This window comes from Nomia melanderi, chromosome 2, assembly GCF_051020985.1.
Source record: "Nomia melanderi isolate GNS246 chromosome 2, iyNomMela1, whole genome shotgun sequence".
Classification (NCBI taxonomy): Eukaryota; Metazoa; Arthropoda; class Insecta; order Hymenoptera; family Halictidae; genus Nomia; species Nomia melanderi.
Window position 1 is genome coordinate 14,695,207 of NC_135000.1, and position 20,061 is coordinate 14,715,267.

General features: G+C 31.8%; 1 protein-coding gene across 1 annotated transcript in view; it reads right to left on the reverse strand.

Moving 5' to 3' along the window:
- The window catches only part of wb (wing blister), a 199,751-nt gene that overhangs the window by 165,417 nt on the left and 14,273 nt on the right, over nt 1-20,061 (reverse strand). The window contains exons 4-12 of the mRNA XM_076365013.1: nt 16,802-17,038; nt 16,321-16,482; nt 15,299-15,595; nt 14,647-14,907; nt 13,354-13,601; nt 12,346-12,577; nt 10,998-11,224; nt 10,184-10,371; nt 7,052-7,333 (exon numbers count right to left, since the gene is read on the reverse strand). Coding sequence (XP_076221128.1) covers nt 7,052-7,333; nt 10,184-10,371; nt 10,998-11,224; nt 12,346-12,577; nt 13,354-13,601; nt 14,647-14,907; nt 15,299-15,595; nt 16,321-16,482; nt 16,802-17,038 — 2,134 coding nt within the window. The remainder of the gene's footprint in view (nt 1-7,051; nt 7,334-10,183; nt 10,372-10,997; nt 11,225-12,345; nt 12,578-13,353; nt 13,602-14,646; nt 14,908-15,298; nt 15,596-16,320; nt 16,483-16,801; nt 17,039-20,061) is intronic.

The window sequence follows — 20,061 nt, forward strand, 5'->3', positions numbered from 1 at the left end:
ACTGCAACAGTTATTATAGTATCCCTTAACGATTTCCAGTTAATTGAATGAAATAGTAAAAAGTTGCTTTAATGGCGTCCATAAAATTCATCTAGCAAAAATCAGAAGTTTCCACTAAACAGTTATTAACAAAAAATTCTTAAAGTTTACTAATGCTTAACCTGTTTACTGTGAAATTTAATTAAAAAAATCTCTGATAATGCGCGCAGTGAAATCAAAGGATTAAGTGTATACCTATAATATATTCTACCGAAAAAATAAATCAAATCGAAGAAGAATTACATGTTTACCTGAAATAATACATTATCGTCTTTGAATATTTTTTTAATATTTTTTTTTAATTTTTAATATGAATTTTGTGAAAAAAATGTACGGCTGCGCACTAATCAACCAAAACACATGTACTGACAGCTGATTAGCACTTAAGCTGTCAACCATATGCAAAGATTTCTTTCAAAGTTTCTAGCTTTCTGGCAATTTAAAATATTTGTGGTGCCTATGTGTATCATTCGTGATAAAAGGGTTAAGAAGCGGCTTCGGCTCAACAATAACTTTCAGAAACGATTCGAGTGTTCATCGCCATCAGCGACACCCATTACCGGTGACGGTGGATGATTCTACAGCGAAGCACGCGGGACTTCTCGATTTTCTCGTTTCTTCCCTTAACTCCATTAAAAACAAGAATCGAGTTGAAGGATGCGAGATTCGTTCGTTTTGGAGCCAGCGCGGCGCGGCGCATCCCGATTAAGCCGGCGATGTGCTAATTGCATCTCGGCTGCCGCGGTCTGCGTGACAGCGTCTATTTTGATATACGTTGTTACCAGCGTTTCGATATTGCTGGTCGGCATTGATAGTGGCACAGCTTAAGAAATGTACATTTTCCAGGATAGCTTCCTAAAAATTTACATTTCTGAAACATTAAATGCAGGCCGAGTTAATTATTATAGTCTACTATTCATTGTTACTGAACTGTAGATTTTTATTTATTTATGGGAAGTTTGGAAAGGCGAAGTTCAGTAGAATGCACATGATGGTTTAACATTATTTCTACCGATGCTATCAAATTTTTGACATTTTAACTTGAAATTATTTTCTCAGCTTAATCATTTTTCCTCAATTGAATTTTGGACGTTACCTATAGTTAATTTTATAATCGTTACTGGTAGAGTCGAAAAGTTAATTCAGAATATACGACTAAACTCGGAAAGTAATTGTAAGTTAAAATTTCAAGGTGTCTTTCGACACCTTCGGTAGAAATAATGTTAAGTTTCAACTGACAAATGTTGCCTATGTTTTATGAGAAATTGTGTTGAGTATTACTAGTAGAAAATTTTTAGATCACGAATTAACTCGTGTTAGTACTTGCATTAGCTATTTCAATTTTTGAAATGCAGAGCAGTATAGAATATTACAAGAATGTTAAAAGTTATATGAAAGATATGTCCAAAGTTTTATTTCAATTCATAATGTATAAACAAAGTACATTGAAGTTTATTTACATTGTTTCACTTTCATGTGTAATTACAGAATAATACACGGTGGCATGGGATAGCTTCTATGTAAATTGTCGGTCAACAATATGTTAACCCCTTGAATGAAAATAATGAGCCGCATTTGTGCGTGTCCTCCATGCGAAACAAGATTTTATAATTTATTCTACAAATTTTCCGCAACGTAACCAAAATAATATTCTTATTTTCGTAATAAAATTTTATTGAACGTGCAGTATTTCAGATGTGTTATAATGTTCATATAATATCTATAAAGTTGCGATAAAACTAACCCGTTGGCCCAGATTTTTTTCACAACTGCGTTTGATAAAACTATTGTATCGTTAATAATTTATTACAAAAAGAAGAGATTCGTTAAATTCAGTTTAAAATTTTCATCATGAATTTAACAGGTTAAGCGCCGCGAAAAGCTTAAACGTTTTATATATGATTTGTTCCTTCGTAGTTTTAAGGTAAATAGGAACAATTATTAATTATTTGACATCAGTATTCTTACACTACACTATTGTTAAGTTATTTATGCTATTAAATATTGTTAATCGACAGCAGTCATCTTACATATTGTAATTTTTTCAAGCAATTCAGAAACGTCATAAAAGCGTTAATAGGATATTATAGGGCAAGGAGATGAATAGCGTAAGCATAAACATTTGAAACGAAAAAAAGAGTAAGCTAAGGGGTTAAACCGATCCCGTAAATGTAAAAAACGTATACATAGGTTTTATGACTAAGATAGACAAATTTTCTGTTAGCAAAGTTGAACACGCTTTAATCGGACAGATTGTACATACGAGACGACATATAGAAAATACGGCCTTATTAAGCTACCCGATTATCGTATCGCTCACGTCGACCTAAGAGCTCCGGCAGTACGTTAATTGCTACGCGGAGCGGGGTTAAAGAGGCCTTAAGACAGCTTCCAGCGCACAGATTGATTTACGCTGGTAGTAAGCGTAGACGAACACCGAGCCCGCTAATTCTTCGTTTAATTTTTGAATTACGGTCGTTGATTGACCTTCATACGGATTTTTCTAATGACTACCGGCGACGGAGCTCGAAGGAAAATTTGGTTTTAATACGATCTATGGTACAATCGTTGTAAAATAAACATCGAGCTTGTTAATTGTTTGCTTGATTTTTGAATTATTGTCGCTGATTAAGCTTAATAGGAATATTTTTAGTGATTGTGAGAAACAATCACAATCAAATTATAAGACGTGAGAAATTTGGTTCTACAATTCTGAAAATTTGGAATTTAAATATTCTTATTTCCAAGCTACAAATTCGAATTGAGATGTTTCATAAGATTCATAATAAATTAATCCCTATTATATCGTTTATCGGTATGTACATCTTTCTCTTTTACGTTTACGCAGGAGTTTCATTATACCTTTCAATTCGTTTCCTATGAATTTTCCTATATTGCAGAAGTGGAATAAAGTAAAATATTTCTGTTTTTGCATAAGTAAGTGATTAAAAAGAGATTAAACTCAATTATACTTTAATTTACTAAAAATTTATCAAACTACATTATTTTAAAATGTATATTGAATGCTGATGAGTAATTGTTATCTGATTACTGCATATAATACTTTGTTATGATATTTCATTTGACTGTCCTTAATGTTTATTAATACACCACAGCAAAAAGCAAACGTATACGAGTCAAACACGCTTTTCTCCGCAAATCGGTTAAATTCAATTAAAAATCTTCGCCACGACTCTCTCATCATTCTACGGCAAAGGGTTAAAAACAGGTCCCAAGTAATACCGCCAACAACAGAAAGAGCAGAAATATACTACGTTACTCTTTATCTTATCGTCTTTCATAAACTGCGAACATCGGAAACGGTCTCATACCACTCCGCGATAGCGTGTATCGATATTTCGACTTGCCAAAGATCGCGGATAAAATAACGAAACAAAGCAACCAGACTGTTTTCTTCGCTCCTACGGTGCTCGATAATAAGCAGTATGCTCGGCTGCAGCTAGGTTGCAATGTATCCATTGCTAATAGAAGAGAAATCCATAAAATCCATGCCGACCATCTAATGTTTCACATCGAATGTGGACTACCTAAAGGCGTAAGCGCTGAAGAGACTTGATCAGAGGGCATCTGTAAGTTGGGTCGATCGGTTCGAGTTAAACGAAGCGTATCGTTCGGAGGCGAGAAAGAGGAAAGCGGCGTATTGCCGCGGTCGCAGGAAGTTAATTAACATCTCAGACAAGTCGTGGCTCGGCAGGAATGAGCTAAAGCAAGCTAGAACCTCGCCTATGGTGCGCCATATCTTATGATATCTGTCCTCGTATCTCGGAGCGGCCATGAGATACGATGTCCCGATTGCTGTTTCGACCAGCCGTAACTTAGGATTCGATCTAGCGTTTTCTTCCACGGAAATAAATATTGCCTGGCTAGGAAATAATAAATGGACGTTTTATTTCGTCTGGTTTAGGTCTGGGTTGGTTCAGACCACGACACGCCGAAGAGAACGGTTTGTGCAAGTGCATCGATTTTTCATGGAACGATGTTATCTCTTGTTTAACATTTAGTTCTTTACTTTATGTTTCCTTTTTACAACGATGTGGCGAAAAAAATAATTTTTCTAGTCGTCGTAATTAATATTAATATAATATTAATTTAATATTAATATAATATAGTTTCAAATACACACAGTTCCTTTCTACCCAATAAATAAAAAAATTTGTAATATATATATAATATTTCGTCAATACAAAATTTGACTATTTTACTTCTAATGCACCTATAATATCTCATTAATAAACAATTTTACTGTTTACTTTGTTTTTCATACTTGGAACATGTGGACCAATCGATTTTTCGAGTAACAGATTTTCAGAATTCGAATGTGCGTAGATTACATAACCAGCACGATCCTCAGTTAGATCAGCGATGACGAGGAAGGAGGAACTGGAGAACATTAAGCGTGTTTACGCGACCATTCGGCCTCACGCTGAATGATTACGATTTATGGGTTTCTTTGTGGTAGCTGATCTGCGAGGCCGATCTTAAACCTTCTCATGAAATCCATCGGCTACAGTGATCTTAAGGCTGCCTCCACAACAATCAGCACTTTAGTTTTATTTTAATTATTTCGTGTACATTGCTGCTGTATTATTTTCAAATATTAAATATCTAATTTCATGCTTAAGAACGAAGGAGTAATCAAAAAATGTTTTTATATACTTTTTATGAAATTTGTATTTTTTCTATGAATAGTTGAATTATAATGCAAAGACAAAACATAACCTTTAAATTACGTAATACAGAAGCAACACTAATATTAATCGATTAATTAATAATAATCAATCATTGAGTATAGCAACTGTACACCCAATAATTGATAAGTATACTAAAAAAATTCTGTTATAAACATTTTGTAACATTTGTAGGTTTTTTGTAGTGGTAACAATAAGCTTCAACCAATTATAATATTTTCTATATCAAGATGATAACCCCAAAATTTACCAAACAATGCTCATAAAATTTAGTATGAGTCAAATTGACTCGTTCCGTATATCTAGCGTTAAACCCATTTTTAAACACATCGGAATGTTTAGGTAACCAATGTTTCTCTTGCAAGAAATCGAAAAGAAACCATTGAACAGACACCAAGACATTAATCATGACGAAGAAGCTCGGAAAAAGATGCTGCGCCTAACCCCGCGGCTTCTGAAACACGCAAGTATCACGAAGCGGAACGGTACCGCACGCGGAAATCGCGATCGTAAATTAAAACTAAGCTAAACAGATTATACGTCAGAAGCGTTCCACGGGCAAGGGTGGTTCGACTCTTGTAAATCTCAAGTAACATCCTGAACTCACGACTCCTGTCCAACCGGATAAGTGCTCCGCACTTAAGAAAGCCCGGAGATAAACATCCGCGGCTTAGTTAGAAAAAGACGAAGCGTTTTGCATTACTCTTGCTCGCGTTCCACGCTGCTTCCTAGGACCGTAGACCTGTACTTCACTTCCTAACCATCGAAACTATCGCGGAAATCGTTGCACGCGCAGGGGATGATTTTCTCAGATTTCTTTGGAACTCCCAACACTTGGGTAGTTCTTAGATACCGAGTTTGTTGCTTGTAACGTGTTATTCCTCGCAAACTGATAATGCGTATGTTATTTTCATCTACAGTATTTGTTACATTATAATAATAAGAGTATTATAACGTAAACCCTGAAGGGGTTTTTGTTATTTAAATTTCAGAGACTTTCGTAGCTGACTTTAAGATAGGAAGATCTCGATCGACGTAATGATGTATAGCTTTATCACTTTAAACTTTCTGATGAAAAATATTGAAGACAACTAAATGTTGTTTAATTCTGTACGTTCAAGAACAATTTAGAAATTGTCCACAGATTTGTGTGAAGAATTTTTCCTTACCTATTTTATGCAGATATGTATACTAATCTCGTTTATTAATCTCTTGGCCTATAATATCGTATTAGACTCGCGATGAAAATTTTGGATGGAATTTGAAAAATCTAAATGTTATTTACTTTTTCAAATGTAAATTAAATAGTACTTTTTTATTTTCAATCATTCATTTCTGTAGTAAACGTTGAAATATAATAATTATTAAATTCTTTTTTTCTAATAAATTGTTAATAATAAAGTAGTTTTAGCAGGTATAGTTCTGAAGGAGATTATAGGACAAGGGGTTAATAATTTTCTGCAGAAATGTAACAACGCAATAATAATTTTGTACAGCGGCAATTTTGGAACAAAAACATCTCAATGTACGTGACACCTAATTCCAGCGCTAGTAAAAACCTTGATTTTCTGCCAAATACTCGCAGACGATAAAAAGAATTGGACACGACTAATTTCTTTTTCCTCTTAAAGTATTGGGTGGATACAACAAATTTAACGTTTTGTACATGCTTTACAAAAAATGTTTTTCTTTAAAACAAGTAACATCTGTTTTGAAACTATTGTTCTTCTTTTACTCAGTTCTGATTTAGTCAGCGAACAGAACTCCTTATTTCTTACAAAAAACCGTCAAAACTTGCATCAACCCAATACAATTCAATAATTCACTTAGTAATTTTTTAAAGTGTAACGATCGAACACTAAAATTACGGAGCAGTCGACTTTCCCAAATTTTTCTGTAGGAACTCTAAGAGTGCAGCTATTGAGACTTTAATTAACTTATGATTTAATTTGCACATTACTAAGTCAATTTCTTTAGTAACTTCTCAAAGAAGCATCTGTTATATTGTTAGTAATTTAGGAATGAGTCAATTTGACCCGTTTGGTAGTTCCAGTGTTATTATATATATATAACGATAACTGTTTAAACGTACCGATTATATTTAAATCACATTGTTTAATTACAAATATTCACTTTTTCATCGAGCAATCATTAGAAAGAACGCGTATCTCGGTCAAAAATTCATTACATGGAATGATCAGAATCTTAAGAGGGCTCTGAAGCGACCCTTAAACTCGTACGAAGAGAGGACACCGGCTGCATGATAAGGCGGCATTCTTGAAAAATTCTGAAACGGTACTTACCTTTGCAGCCTCCCACGGACAAGCCGTAATGGTCGACGTCGCAGCGATCGCACCGGAAGCCAAGGACGCCATCCGCGCACCTGCATTCGCCGGTTACGGGATCGCAGACCTCGTCGAGGGCACCCACGTCGCAGTCGCATTCCCGGCAGCCTGCAGTTACGTTCCCGTAACCTTCGATACAGGAGGAGCAGTCACGACCCTCAAACAAAGGCTTGCACGGACACTGACCGCTCCTCTCGTCGCATTCAATGGAATTGCTCCCGAGGGGGTCGCAGTCGCAAGCTGGAACAATCGGATTTCGATTTTTACCATTCGAACGTTTCGAAACTTTTCAAGGATTTTATTGTTTCTGTTATTGTAGGGTGTTCTGTAACGCAATGTTTGTCAACCACCGCGGAGTGGACATGCGATTTTACTGGTCCAAAGTCAGTTTTTCGAGATCAATGTTTTGAACATTTTTTGCTGTAAACTAATAATGATCTGAACCTTCGGAATTCAAAATATCTCACGAAATTTTAAGATTCGGATTGAAATTAATTATACGATTATGAATGAAGGATTTCAATCATAGTTTTATGCATGTTAGTAACTATATTTTGATTGCCTAATTCTATTTTAAGCATCTTTTCATTTATGGAGAAACAGTATGAAGTTTATAATAATTTTAACTGTAAGAAAGGTTTTATAAAAATGGTTAGGAGTGTTAGACATTGGACTTTGTTTTATATGAAAATTATACAATTGCAATAAAAAGCATAGTAATTTTAATTACAATCTCCTGCAACTTTTTAGTGTATGCAAATTTTAAGAAACAGAAGCCTTTTATTTTAGACTCTCGGTATAGGTTTTTCGCGAATATCTTAGAACTATGTGAGACTGTCACATAAGAATAAACAATTAATAAATTATCTTCTTTTTAGACTATTGATAGTGAATGTATTCAATGACGCATTTATAGCGTTTTATTTAGTTTTATATTGTTTGATAATTCCAACAATAAATATTATATGTTGTGTAGATATTCTTAATACACCCTTCTAATAATATGTACAATATATTATAGGTCTATGCAAAATTATGTGATATTTTACTGGTTCACAATGTAAATAGAGCTGAGAAACGCGGCTATAACGTACCATCCTTATAACCAACAAATGCTATAACGAACAGCTTTTCTCACTGAATCAAGACACTTGCAACGAATGAACGTGCTACAACGAACGCGGATAAATGCAAAAATATTTATTCATCTGCAATATGCAATGTGCAATCTGTAAATATTATTTATACAATTTAAATATAATAATTAAATTTAAAATGTATGTCTTAATTTTTGTTGTTTATTATTTTTCTTTAAAATGTTCGTAAAATATGAAATCTTTGAATTATCTTCGTTATAGGTTACTCCATTGTAAATGTTTGTACAGGGTATAAACATTAAAATGAAAATGTATCAAAAATGAAATAACTTGTTTTCTTATTAATTCAAGTTTCACGAAATCTAACATTTAACAATTACATCAGAATTTCAATAGCGTGTGTTTAGCAAAGAGAATATTTTGTTCTTTTTAATAACTGAGCTAAAATTTAATTTTTTGACGGACACGCACCACATTATACCATTATGATTCTTAGTACTCCATATGATGTAAATGCAATCAGTTAAAGTATAATTCTATGAGCAAAAGTAAACTGAAAATAAAGAAAGAAATTTTTTCATTCAAGACCACATTTTTCGAAAATTATAAACGAAAATTTGTAGACTATGCGTGTACCATATATGTATTTAATTGGATTTACTGAATACGGAAAATATAATTAATCGTAGGTTAGTGTACATGAAAAAAATAAGTAAAAGATGTAGGATGGAGCTATTTCATTTATAATCTTGTTTTTGAGAAAATCCAGTTTCGAGATTTAGCTTAACTGCGTTTGGCTTAATGACAGAACAAGCTCAAACTTGATTTCTTCGAGGGGAAATTATAAATAAGGAGCTTTATTGCATATTTTTTTATATATTTTCATATATAGAATAACCATCCGTTGGTTATATAACTTGTAATTAACCAGGATTTTGCGAATTGCACTGTATTTGATTTTCAAAGAAATCATAAGAAACTGCATTTTATCTTTTCGATATATTCTTGCGTATGCAATCACAATAATTAATATTCAATCATTATACTAAATTCCTTGTTATTATATCAAAATTATTATTTATTCGCAGCAAATCATCCTGTCATTCAAATAACAATATAAATAATTTTCCAAATGTATCCATCGTTCAAGGTATAAAGCATAAGAACCAAGATAAATACTTTGAACAACGAATAAATAGTTTTATTTTTTCATTTTTATCTTTCATGTGTTATCCGAAAATAATATTCTTTAGCTGCCATAGATACTGAATACAGGGTTTGACAAGTTTGTAAGGTACAGCTGTCTATTACTATAAGAATATTTTTATACTTTTTGCACAGTAATTCAATACTAATGTGCTACTGTGGTGCACACTGTTGGAGGAAAGTTTTCGAATATTTAACATTTCTGTTAATTTGTAGGTTACAGAAGATGAGGCGATAAATATGCATATGCTTGAACTTTAAACTTAGTTCGATGTAGAATGACGAAAATCTGAAATGATTTAATACTGTTTTCTCCTGATGATTATGCAATAGACAATTTTTTCTTAAAACACTAATTCTATCATATTTTCTAACTTTTTTGCTATTTTAAACATTTTGTTAATTATCTTGTTTATTGTTATGCGTGAATTACCCTCTCAACAGTTTTACAAGATATATTACATTTAATTTTTAGACTTTTAACGCTATTCCGAAATTTTGTAATGCAAGTAACAGTAATGCTACAATAATTACGTAATCTGCAAATTATTTATATTTTAAAACAAAAGGCATCATTATGATTCTGTTAGACTAAACTCTGTTTTGGAAAAATAAAAAAGTGATGGTTATGAAGAAGTAACAGCACGAAATAGCATTTCTCTTTTCTTTAAAATAAGTAAGAAAAATAATTGAAATTTATTCTGTTAATTTATTAAACTTTTATCATTATCTAATAAATATGATCACTCGAATAGTAAAATAATACGTGAAGACAAAGAACACTCACGCAAACAGTTCTGCTCCAATGGATTCCCGTAATGAGCCGGCTTGCACTTGTCACACTTCCAACCTTCTGTATTACCTCGACATTCTAAACAACGTCCCGTTTCTTGATCGCAAGGACCACCGCTGCATGGACACGGTTCGCAAGTACCGTGGGGAGTAACAGGATTTCCAAAAAATCCTACGTCGCAACTGTCAAAATAAAATAAAATTAGATATAGATAATTAAACGTAACTATTTTTTAATTTAAAACAAAATTGCAATTTGTTCATTTATTGGAATTTTAAATAAAATTGCCATATTGTAAATTAAAATAATATGGTAATTTTTCTATTCATTGTAATTTTAACCCTTTGGCTACGGCAGAATTTTGCGTCAACGCGTATTTGTGAAGAAGTGTATTGAAACCATCAAAACACTGAATTGAACTATGTAAATCAAACCAATCTAGCATAGTCACATTTATACAATATATGACTAACGAAAGATGTAGTTGTTGAATTAGAATTCACTTACGTTAGATTTAAACGAGGCTTGCTGCAAATATTGTCAATAATATCTTACGGGCGCCTGTGTGCGCCAACATTACATCAAAACCAAGTTTTTAATGCGCCTTTAGGCGCCAACATAGCCAAGAGGTTAAATAAAATTGCAATTTTTCATTTATAACAATTTCACCCTATTTTCCATTGTCAAAAAAATTCAAAAAGGAAATAGAATATTTACTTTAATTTTAGTCTCTTTGGAATGGTTCAAAGGAAAATATTAATTCGCATAAATTTTTGAAGTTCCAAAATATTAATTAATTTATTCTTACCTTTCACAATGATCGCCCGTGTATCCTTTCGGACACTGTGTACAAACATATCCGCTACTCATATCGTTAGGGTCGTCGAGTTGACAGTTCGGACTGAAGTTGTTGGACTCGATCAAAAGAGGACAAGCGCATCTCCTGCAATCGCCAGGAGTTCCGTAAAGGGCGATACCATAAAAACCAGGCGCGCAGCGATCACATTTTGGTCCCACTGTGTTATGTTCGCAAGTCTGGCAAATTGAGAAAAGATTTCTGAGTAAAAATAATTCACTTCTCACTACATAATTACATACGACTGAGATACTCTAATTGGGTTGATAAATTGTACATCAATATGCTGGTAAAAAAGTCTTCATATATTATTTAAGAGATAATAGAGGGTAACGTATCCGATTGTAATTGTAGTGTCAGATAAACAAAATATCGTTAAAAATATAAATTGGAAAAAGTCTAATATATATTTACGAAACATGTAAAACGATAATTTAACAACTACTGTAATTAATTGTAAAATAGTTATTATTAAAATTTAATTCATTTTAATATTTGATACGACAAATAAATAACGATTAAATTTTACAAATCACAAAATCTTTAAAGAATACTTATGAAATATAAAACAAAAACAATAAAAATTTGTTGATTCTGTAATGATGTTGTGCAGTACATAATATTTAAATAAATACCAATATTGTTTCAAAGTGACTTATTATTGATCGTTGGTAAGAAATAATAAATATATTGTGAATACAAAAATATATCTATAATTCTATGTGATATTGTAAATATGTTTATATATTAATTATTTCTTTAGTAAATTTTTAATTTTTCAAGAAACTATAGATTGTAAATTAACAAAAATGTATATTTTGCTTAAATACATAAACAAAATTCATTATTCAATATTAGGTATGTCAGTAGTACTTATGAATTTATAATAAAATATACGTTTCTTACAATGATTTCATACATTTAATAAGTTTAATCTTATTATGAATAGAATAACTCCTTTTACGTTATCCTGAAATATCTACGATACCTTCAGATGGTTAAGATTTTCAAGGTAAGGAAGAAATCTATGCTAACTTGTTTAGGTTTGCATCTACATTACGCAGAATCGATATAACAGAAACCACAGACTTTAATTCTGTATAAAAACCTTACAATAAATACTTGTAATTTATTCAAATATTAATTACAATTTACCTATTCCATAAATTATAATAAAAATTCGAAATTTCGTTACTGACATTTTTATAATAAAAATTTAACCAACTAAACATAATAACTCCTTTGAATTAGTCTAACTTAACATTAATCAAAAGTTTAAAGAATTGACGTAAATACTTACAGTGCATTCTCCCAGTACAAGATCGCACGTACTCGCGTGTCCATTGCAATCACATTTCACGCAAACGTGATGTTCTTGATGATCCAATCCATTCTTTACCATTTTCACGTAACCCCACGCACAGTCTTCACAAGAGAGTCCTGTGTATCCTTCAGGACATTCGCACATTTCAACTAAACTATCATCACTGTCGTTCGAAACTTCTCCGACCCACAAGATCGCAGATTCCAAACTAAAACAGAATGATACGTGATCATTTAAGTTAATCTAATAAATTGTATTAAGTTATAGTAATGTATTATGACTTGTTAATTATAATAATTTTACATAATTGATAAAGTTATAAACTTATCCGTTACCTACAACAATTTTTATATCTCCAATTTACTCATGTTTTCCTAAATTACATCAAGAAATTTTTATTTTACACAAAAATTACTCTAATAATTACGCTACATGAAAATTCCCCAGAGTTAAAGTTAATATATTTAACAATTTTTAAGTTACCAAATGAATGTACGTCACAATACTTAATATCCAAATACTACTTTTCAGATACCTCATTAAATACGAAGACAAAACAGAAAATCGATAAGCGGGCAAAGAAACAAGTTCCTAATAAAAGGAAATGTGTTTCTAAATAAGCTTGATTTAATTATCCCATTGTTATAACTGAATGACGTTTATTTTACAAATTATGTCAAAAGTAGTCAATATTTTGAACAGATAAACATTTTTAACCAGATCAAAGAACAAGACGCAAATCAATATTAAAAATGTTATCGATTATGAAACGAAGAATAAATATTTCAAACATTTGCGCGCATTTCTAACAGTTTTAAAGCGAAAATCAAAGAATTTTCATCATAATAAATTCGTTATAAAAGATTATTTTCATTCTTATAAATTCATTTAAAAAATAATTTTCGTTATAATAAATTAGCTATAAAAAATTATTTTCATTATGATAAATAGGCTTTAAACAATGATTTTATTTACTAGTCATACCTTCCTTCGATCTGTTCAGAATGATACTGCGCCCTTATCATAAGATACTTCAAATCAGCGAGAACCCGCATCATTTGTATCCTGGTAACAGGATCCCCGCGAAATTCGGTTCTCCTTAATCTGCTAGGAATATCTTGAATCTCGCTGCGTACGTGATACCAGCCGTTTTCAAGTAGAGGAACGCTGATCTCCGCTTCCTGGCCATTATATTGTTCCTCGCCGTAAGCTATTCGCATACCATTATTACCCTGGGAAGAAATAAAACGAGAAGATTAATTTTACAAAAACGGTAATCATTGTAATCTGCCTTTCGGGGCCAACTCAGAACTAAAACATGAACAAAAAAAAACAAGTGTTCAAGGTGGTCCAATAACTCTTCGTGTATGAAGAACTTCAAGAATATTAACTAATGTGTGATCTTATCTATTTTACCCCGTGAATGAAAGTAGTTGATGTATACAAACAAACAAATGACAAAGAAATATTAATAATGAACTACTGATAGTGAATAAATTGTAACAAATTAATTACTGAAAGTATATGACAGAAGTTTGGAGAGTAATCAAATGATGTAATTACTGAATGTACATGCATCAGGAAAAAGGAATATGAAACGGGTGCTAATAATTAATTTTAAATTCATTATGAACTCTTTTAAAATATTTGTTATTATGTTTCTACAAAAGTATCGATTTTGTTCTATACGTAGATTTTTATAAATAAGATTTGGACACCACTATTTACTTAATCCAATTACACGGTTAAAGCAAACATTCACAGTGGATACTGCAAAATTCCAATACATTAGCATGTTACACTTGTGCAACATTTCTTAACATTTATTTTGTTAGAACTAAGCATTTCGAACGTTCCAAAGTCTTTCTAGAACCACTTAAATATCAGAGCTATCATACCCTGCTAAGCTCTTCCAATATGTTGTAAAACTAAAACTGAAACACTGTTATATTAAACAGTTATTAAAAAAATATAATACACGAAATAACTAATCTATTTACGTTTGTATGTGAAAGTGCGATCAATCTTTACCAATACAAGTTTAATAATTCACATTTCCCTCACAAAATTTTTAATGAAACTTAAATAAAACAAAATATTTTTAATGAAATAAAATTCATAGACTTCTTACTGTATTACACTTCAATCTTATTTTATATTGTAAAACAAACTGGCAAAATTTGTACTCATTGATTCTTATTTCATTCAACTTACGTTGTAGTACTCTGTATTAGGTTAATAGTGCCATCATTCACGTATCGTTGAATGAATACTTACAACTAAAATAACGTTTGGTCCCGTGGTCGGTTTTCCGCTGGTATCGCCACGCATAACGACCCAGGTGACAGAGTAAGTGATATTACTGCCGTAAGATGAGAGACGATTGCCGTAATAAATTGGTGGAGCCAACCAAAATGGACTATCGTATTCGACCTCGAAAGCTGCCACCATGAGCCAACCGCTGTCCGTGTCCACGACAGGAATAACAGCCTGTGACGCGTTCATGTTGGTAATTAGCCAATTTTCCAGAGATGATATCTGAAAATGGATGGTTATCGATAACTATCTATAAGTTAATGAAACAAGAATTGTGGGAATCTACATAGGTGTAAGGCTGTATATCCGATGAAAATAATATCAAACAAAAATGTATATCCTTCGTTAAGAGTTTTATTATTTTGTTAATAACGGAGGAATGATACTAAAATTTTATCGATACAGTTATAATCCTTTTTCATTCGTTTTAATGAAATTTCGTTTTCCTAGTAGGAAGTAAATTAGTCTTGGAAATATTAAAGTATCAAATTACTAATCGAAAAATATTAAAATGTTAAATTACTAATAGAAAAACATTAAAATATTGCATTACAAATTGAAAAATATAAAAACATTATATTAATAATTGACAAGTATTAAACTTTTGAGTTACCATAGAGTACGATAACTTCGCCGCACTGCAACGGTCACTGACACCGAAACAGTAGCAGGGAAAGCAGCCATCGATGTTTTCCTTTGTTAGCGCGAAATGTCCTGTTTTGCATTTGTCGCAGAAGTCTCCGTCGACGTTCGCCTTGCAAAGACAATCACCTTCGCAGTCGTGAGATGGAAGAATCCCACGGGGGTCACAGGGACAAGGCATGCAATCCGGGAACTGTCGGTAACCGGCGGCACATTGATCACACTTGTAGCCGGAGTAGCCAGATTTGCAATTGCAAGCACCTGCTACCTAGAACACAATTAGTGTTAATGATTTTTAGAGATATATACTCTTATCAGTAAACAACCTTTGGCTTTTAAATAGTAGACCATACAAAAGAAGAAATAATTGTCTTTTTTTATTAAGTGATCTAATATAACTTAATTTTTAATTAATATTTTACTGTTTACAAGGGTAACCGTGAATGTTTATATATTAAATTAAAGTATTGAAGTACAAAATTGTATAAATTATGGTTACAATATTGTTTATAGTATTGTATTGAATTGTGCTTGTATTGGTAGTATTTAGAATATGAATTAGTCCCTAGCTTGAAGGGAATATTATAAATAAAACAATTATTTCGGAATAATAAAAAAATTGTTTATAAAAGAAATAGTTTAAATACCCCTATCATTCATAAATGGACTAAATATATTTTCCATAAATATGCATATTAATATTCTAATTTAAAAATGAAATTACTGAAATAGAAATGTTCAAACTTTAATAAATTTTACTATATCATGTATTCTGTACACTTACATATTAGTATTTAACATTTATAGTCTAATTATTCTAATTGTTATTATAATTATTATAATTAATTATAATACTTTCTAGTTATTAATTTTAAGTGAATTAATAACAGTATATTCAAAGTAAGGTATTATAACTGCTTAATGATTTCGCTTTTTAGAAACTACGTTTATTTAATAAGTAACAGAAACTATTAGAAATATTTGTGCGTTTACCTTTCCTATGTGCGTATAAGAGTCATCGGGAGTGCAGTGCCCCGTGCTACCATACACATTGCAGTTGCACGGTGAGCATGGTTCAGGTGTATCAGGGGCAACACCATTCGGCCTGTAATATCCATCTTGACATTTTTCACAATTAATGCCAGTTGTATGTTCCTGAAATAAATCATTTATTTAAATAACAATAATAAAACCTGCTTCTACAATTAATATTTATCTAATTTATTTGAAAATCATAAGAAACAATTTTTCTTTATTACATATAACAATTTTCTTACTTTACAGAAAATATTGAATCGTATTATATTAACATAAATCATGTAAAATAATCTATAAGAATTAAAATATTATTTATTTTATATTCTATTCAATCAAATAAAATATTTTCAATAAGTATTTTCATAATAATAAATAGTATACGATTTCATTTTGCTGAAAGACTGTTTGAGTTTTCTTTGTAGCGTTTCAGGCTTACAGTGCAATTAATGCAGACGCCACCGCCACGAAATTTCCCAAGAGTGTCCATAGACAGTCTTCTGTCGGCCACTTCCTGATCATATCTGCACGAGGTTGCATGACCATTGCAGTTGCATTTCTCGCAGTGAAAGCCCTTCGCAGCTGTGCCAGGTTTCCACGGAATCTGATTGTACATGGGACAGCATTTTTCGCATCTTTCGCCGCATGTTTGGCGCTCGCATTCACATTCTTGATGCTAGGAAACAATACGACTTCTTAATACAGGCTCATTCATCATTTCAGAAACGTACACGTAACTGATACATATGCGCTTAAAGACTTAACTGTTCCACCTTTTCTCTAATGTATCGGAAAATAATATTGAATAAGAACGATACTATCAGACTTAATTATTGTTTCAGAACAATGTGCCATGTTAGAAAGATATCAATAAATATGCTGTATTGTTCATTATTTTAGAAATAAATATAGATATTATTGAGTCTGGTGAACTAACTCTGTTGCTTTATACAAAAAGCTTTTTTTGCTTATATACAATACTTTTTCTATTTTGATTCATTTTTATTGTGCCCCCCTATTTGCTATAGTTTATAAGGATTTATTTAATTTTTTGAATTTAACTAATAAAAATTAATTAATTAAATATAAATAACTGATTTGTTAGAATTCGATGTACGAATGTTATAATCAATGCGAGGTTTGATGTACTGTATGATGTTGGTTGTGTGTGTGTCTTTTGTTTTTGTTATGGCGATACGATCTTCATTCAAGCAAAACATGTTAAATATATTTCTCAACTAAATATGTTAAATATATTCTCAATCGAATAATCTGACAGGTTATGGGCCCAGGTCTATTCAGTTTACTAGTTTCTCTTCTATTGTACTAATAATTAGTTAATGTAAAAGTCCGAGAATTTAAAAAAAATGGCTTCGATCGGTAATGTGGGCAATATTGAAAAATTAAACGAGACAAATTATGAAACATGGAAAGTACAAATGAGAAGTATATTAATTTGTAACGAATTATGGGGATATACAAGTGGTCAAATTCAGAGGACTGAAGAAATTGGAACTGGAACTGATTGGGAAACCAAAGATGGGAAATCGCTCGCTTTGATTTTCTTGTGTGTATCGAAGACTCAGTTAAATCACATTAAGAAAACTGAAACATCTCAAGCGACATGGAATCATTTGGAAAAATTGTATAAGTCAAAAGGACCCATGTGAAAATCAACATTGTATAAACAATTATATCATATGAAGACGGAGGCGAATCAATCCATGGCCGAGTATGTTATATCTTTCAACAAAAACTTGAGCATCTCGAAGAATCTGGTATGAAGATTCCTGCAGATTTGCAATCGATAATGCTGCTAAATTCATTACCAGTGGAATACGAAGAATTTTGTGTGGCAATTGAATCGCGAGATGACTTACCAAGCGTAAAATCAATAAAAACAAAATTAATAGAACAAGAAGAAAGGCATCGTGAACAGATCAGTAATTCTGAAAATAATGATAATAAGGCAAAAATTAATTAATTAAATATAAGTAACTGGTTTAATAAAATTTTCTTCATAAATAAATAACTCGATTTATTTAAGACTTGTCAGACACTTTTAATGAATGTTTTTTTACAGTTTTAATTTAAATCTGAAGCGATATTTATGACAGCTGCATATAATAACAAGGGAAGAAGAACAGTTTTCAATGTATCATTATATTGAATTAATAAAAAGAATAATAATTATCACTTTGGGATTCGAACGTACTCAGATGTGTTACAGTCAGAGTTAAGCACAAAGTAATTAATTCTAGTTACAGAGTTTTGTATTTTGAGGTGTAGACATTTTTGCAAGGAAGCTGAAGAAAAGGAAGGCATTTTTACATAAAAGCGGAAGAAAAGGAAGAAATTTTTCAAGTTATCAAGGTACGACTGTAGTTCCATTGTTCCAATCTCACCGCAAACGCAGTAAATACGAAACCAGTTCAAACCGAATTACGTCCGAGAGCGAAAGAAATGAACGATTTCGCGTTTCCGGTTTCACAGTCTTTTCGCGGCCGTTGAATCAATTACTTCGGAAGGCATAACGGATAACAGGAATCGCGCACAAGCGCGCTTTAGAAATCGCGGTCGCCGTTGCGCCGAAGATGCTTCTTTATGTTTCTCGATACAGATATCTGAGCGTGCACGACGCGCGTACATTGCGCTCGAATGTAAGAGACTCGCGGCCACGCAATCGCCCCTTTGTGACATTTCGCAATTTATGAGAACATTAAGATAGCTGTCGACGTAATCGGAAACATTTAATCACGCGCGGCTCAATCGGCCAGCGAATTTTAATCGACCCAGTGCGGTGTAATGGGTCGGTGATGAATTCAAGTGAACACCGATGAATTCCGATAATTAAGGGTTGAGGATCGACTCTTGGAACTAAATGTTTTTTAATACTCGAAATACCGAGCTTTAAATGTAAAAGACTAATTTTACAGAGATTATAATTGTGAATTTATTAATGCACTCATTTTATTGGAATATATTTTTATTGTTCTAGTTATTGCAAAGGAGGAAATTGTAAATGAACCATTTTGTTTCATCTGATAGTTTCAATGGTAACACTAGAATATCGTACTCATCGTCAGAATGGCTCAGTTTTTTATTTCGCGATTATTGATATGTCGAAAATATTGAATATCCGAAACGATTTTAATAATAACTATAATAAATACATGAAGAAACCGCAGAAAATCTATTGTTAGAATTTTTACAAGGGTTGCATGTTAATTACACTAAACGTTCGGTAGTTCTAGTATTAAATATAGGTGTAATAAATATTCTAATATAAACAGACTGAAAATGTTCACGTAGAATCACATTCTCATAGATAATCTTATTGAAATAGAAATTAAATACTTTAATAAAGGTTTTCATAGATTGATGATTGTTTCATCTGACTTTGTTCTTCATTTTCATTTTATTACAATGTTAGATTCAAATGTTTGGTATACAAACAAAAAAGTTTAGTAATATCTTACATATTATAAACAATTGTTAATTTATAAAAGTATTAGGCAATGTTGAACATATTGCTGTAGATTGTTAATAATGATTAATTCCAACACGACAATAGCATTGTATGACGCGGTATATTTGAAAATAACAAAATTCAAGTGAAGGTTGTTTACGTTGATACAAAATGTAATCTTGCTGCCATGAAATATTACACAAGGAAGATTATCAAAACCAGGATCCGGT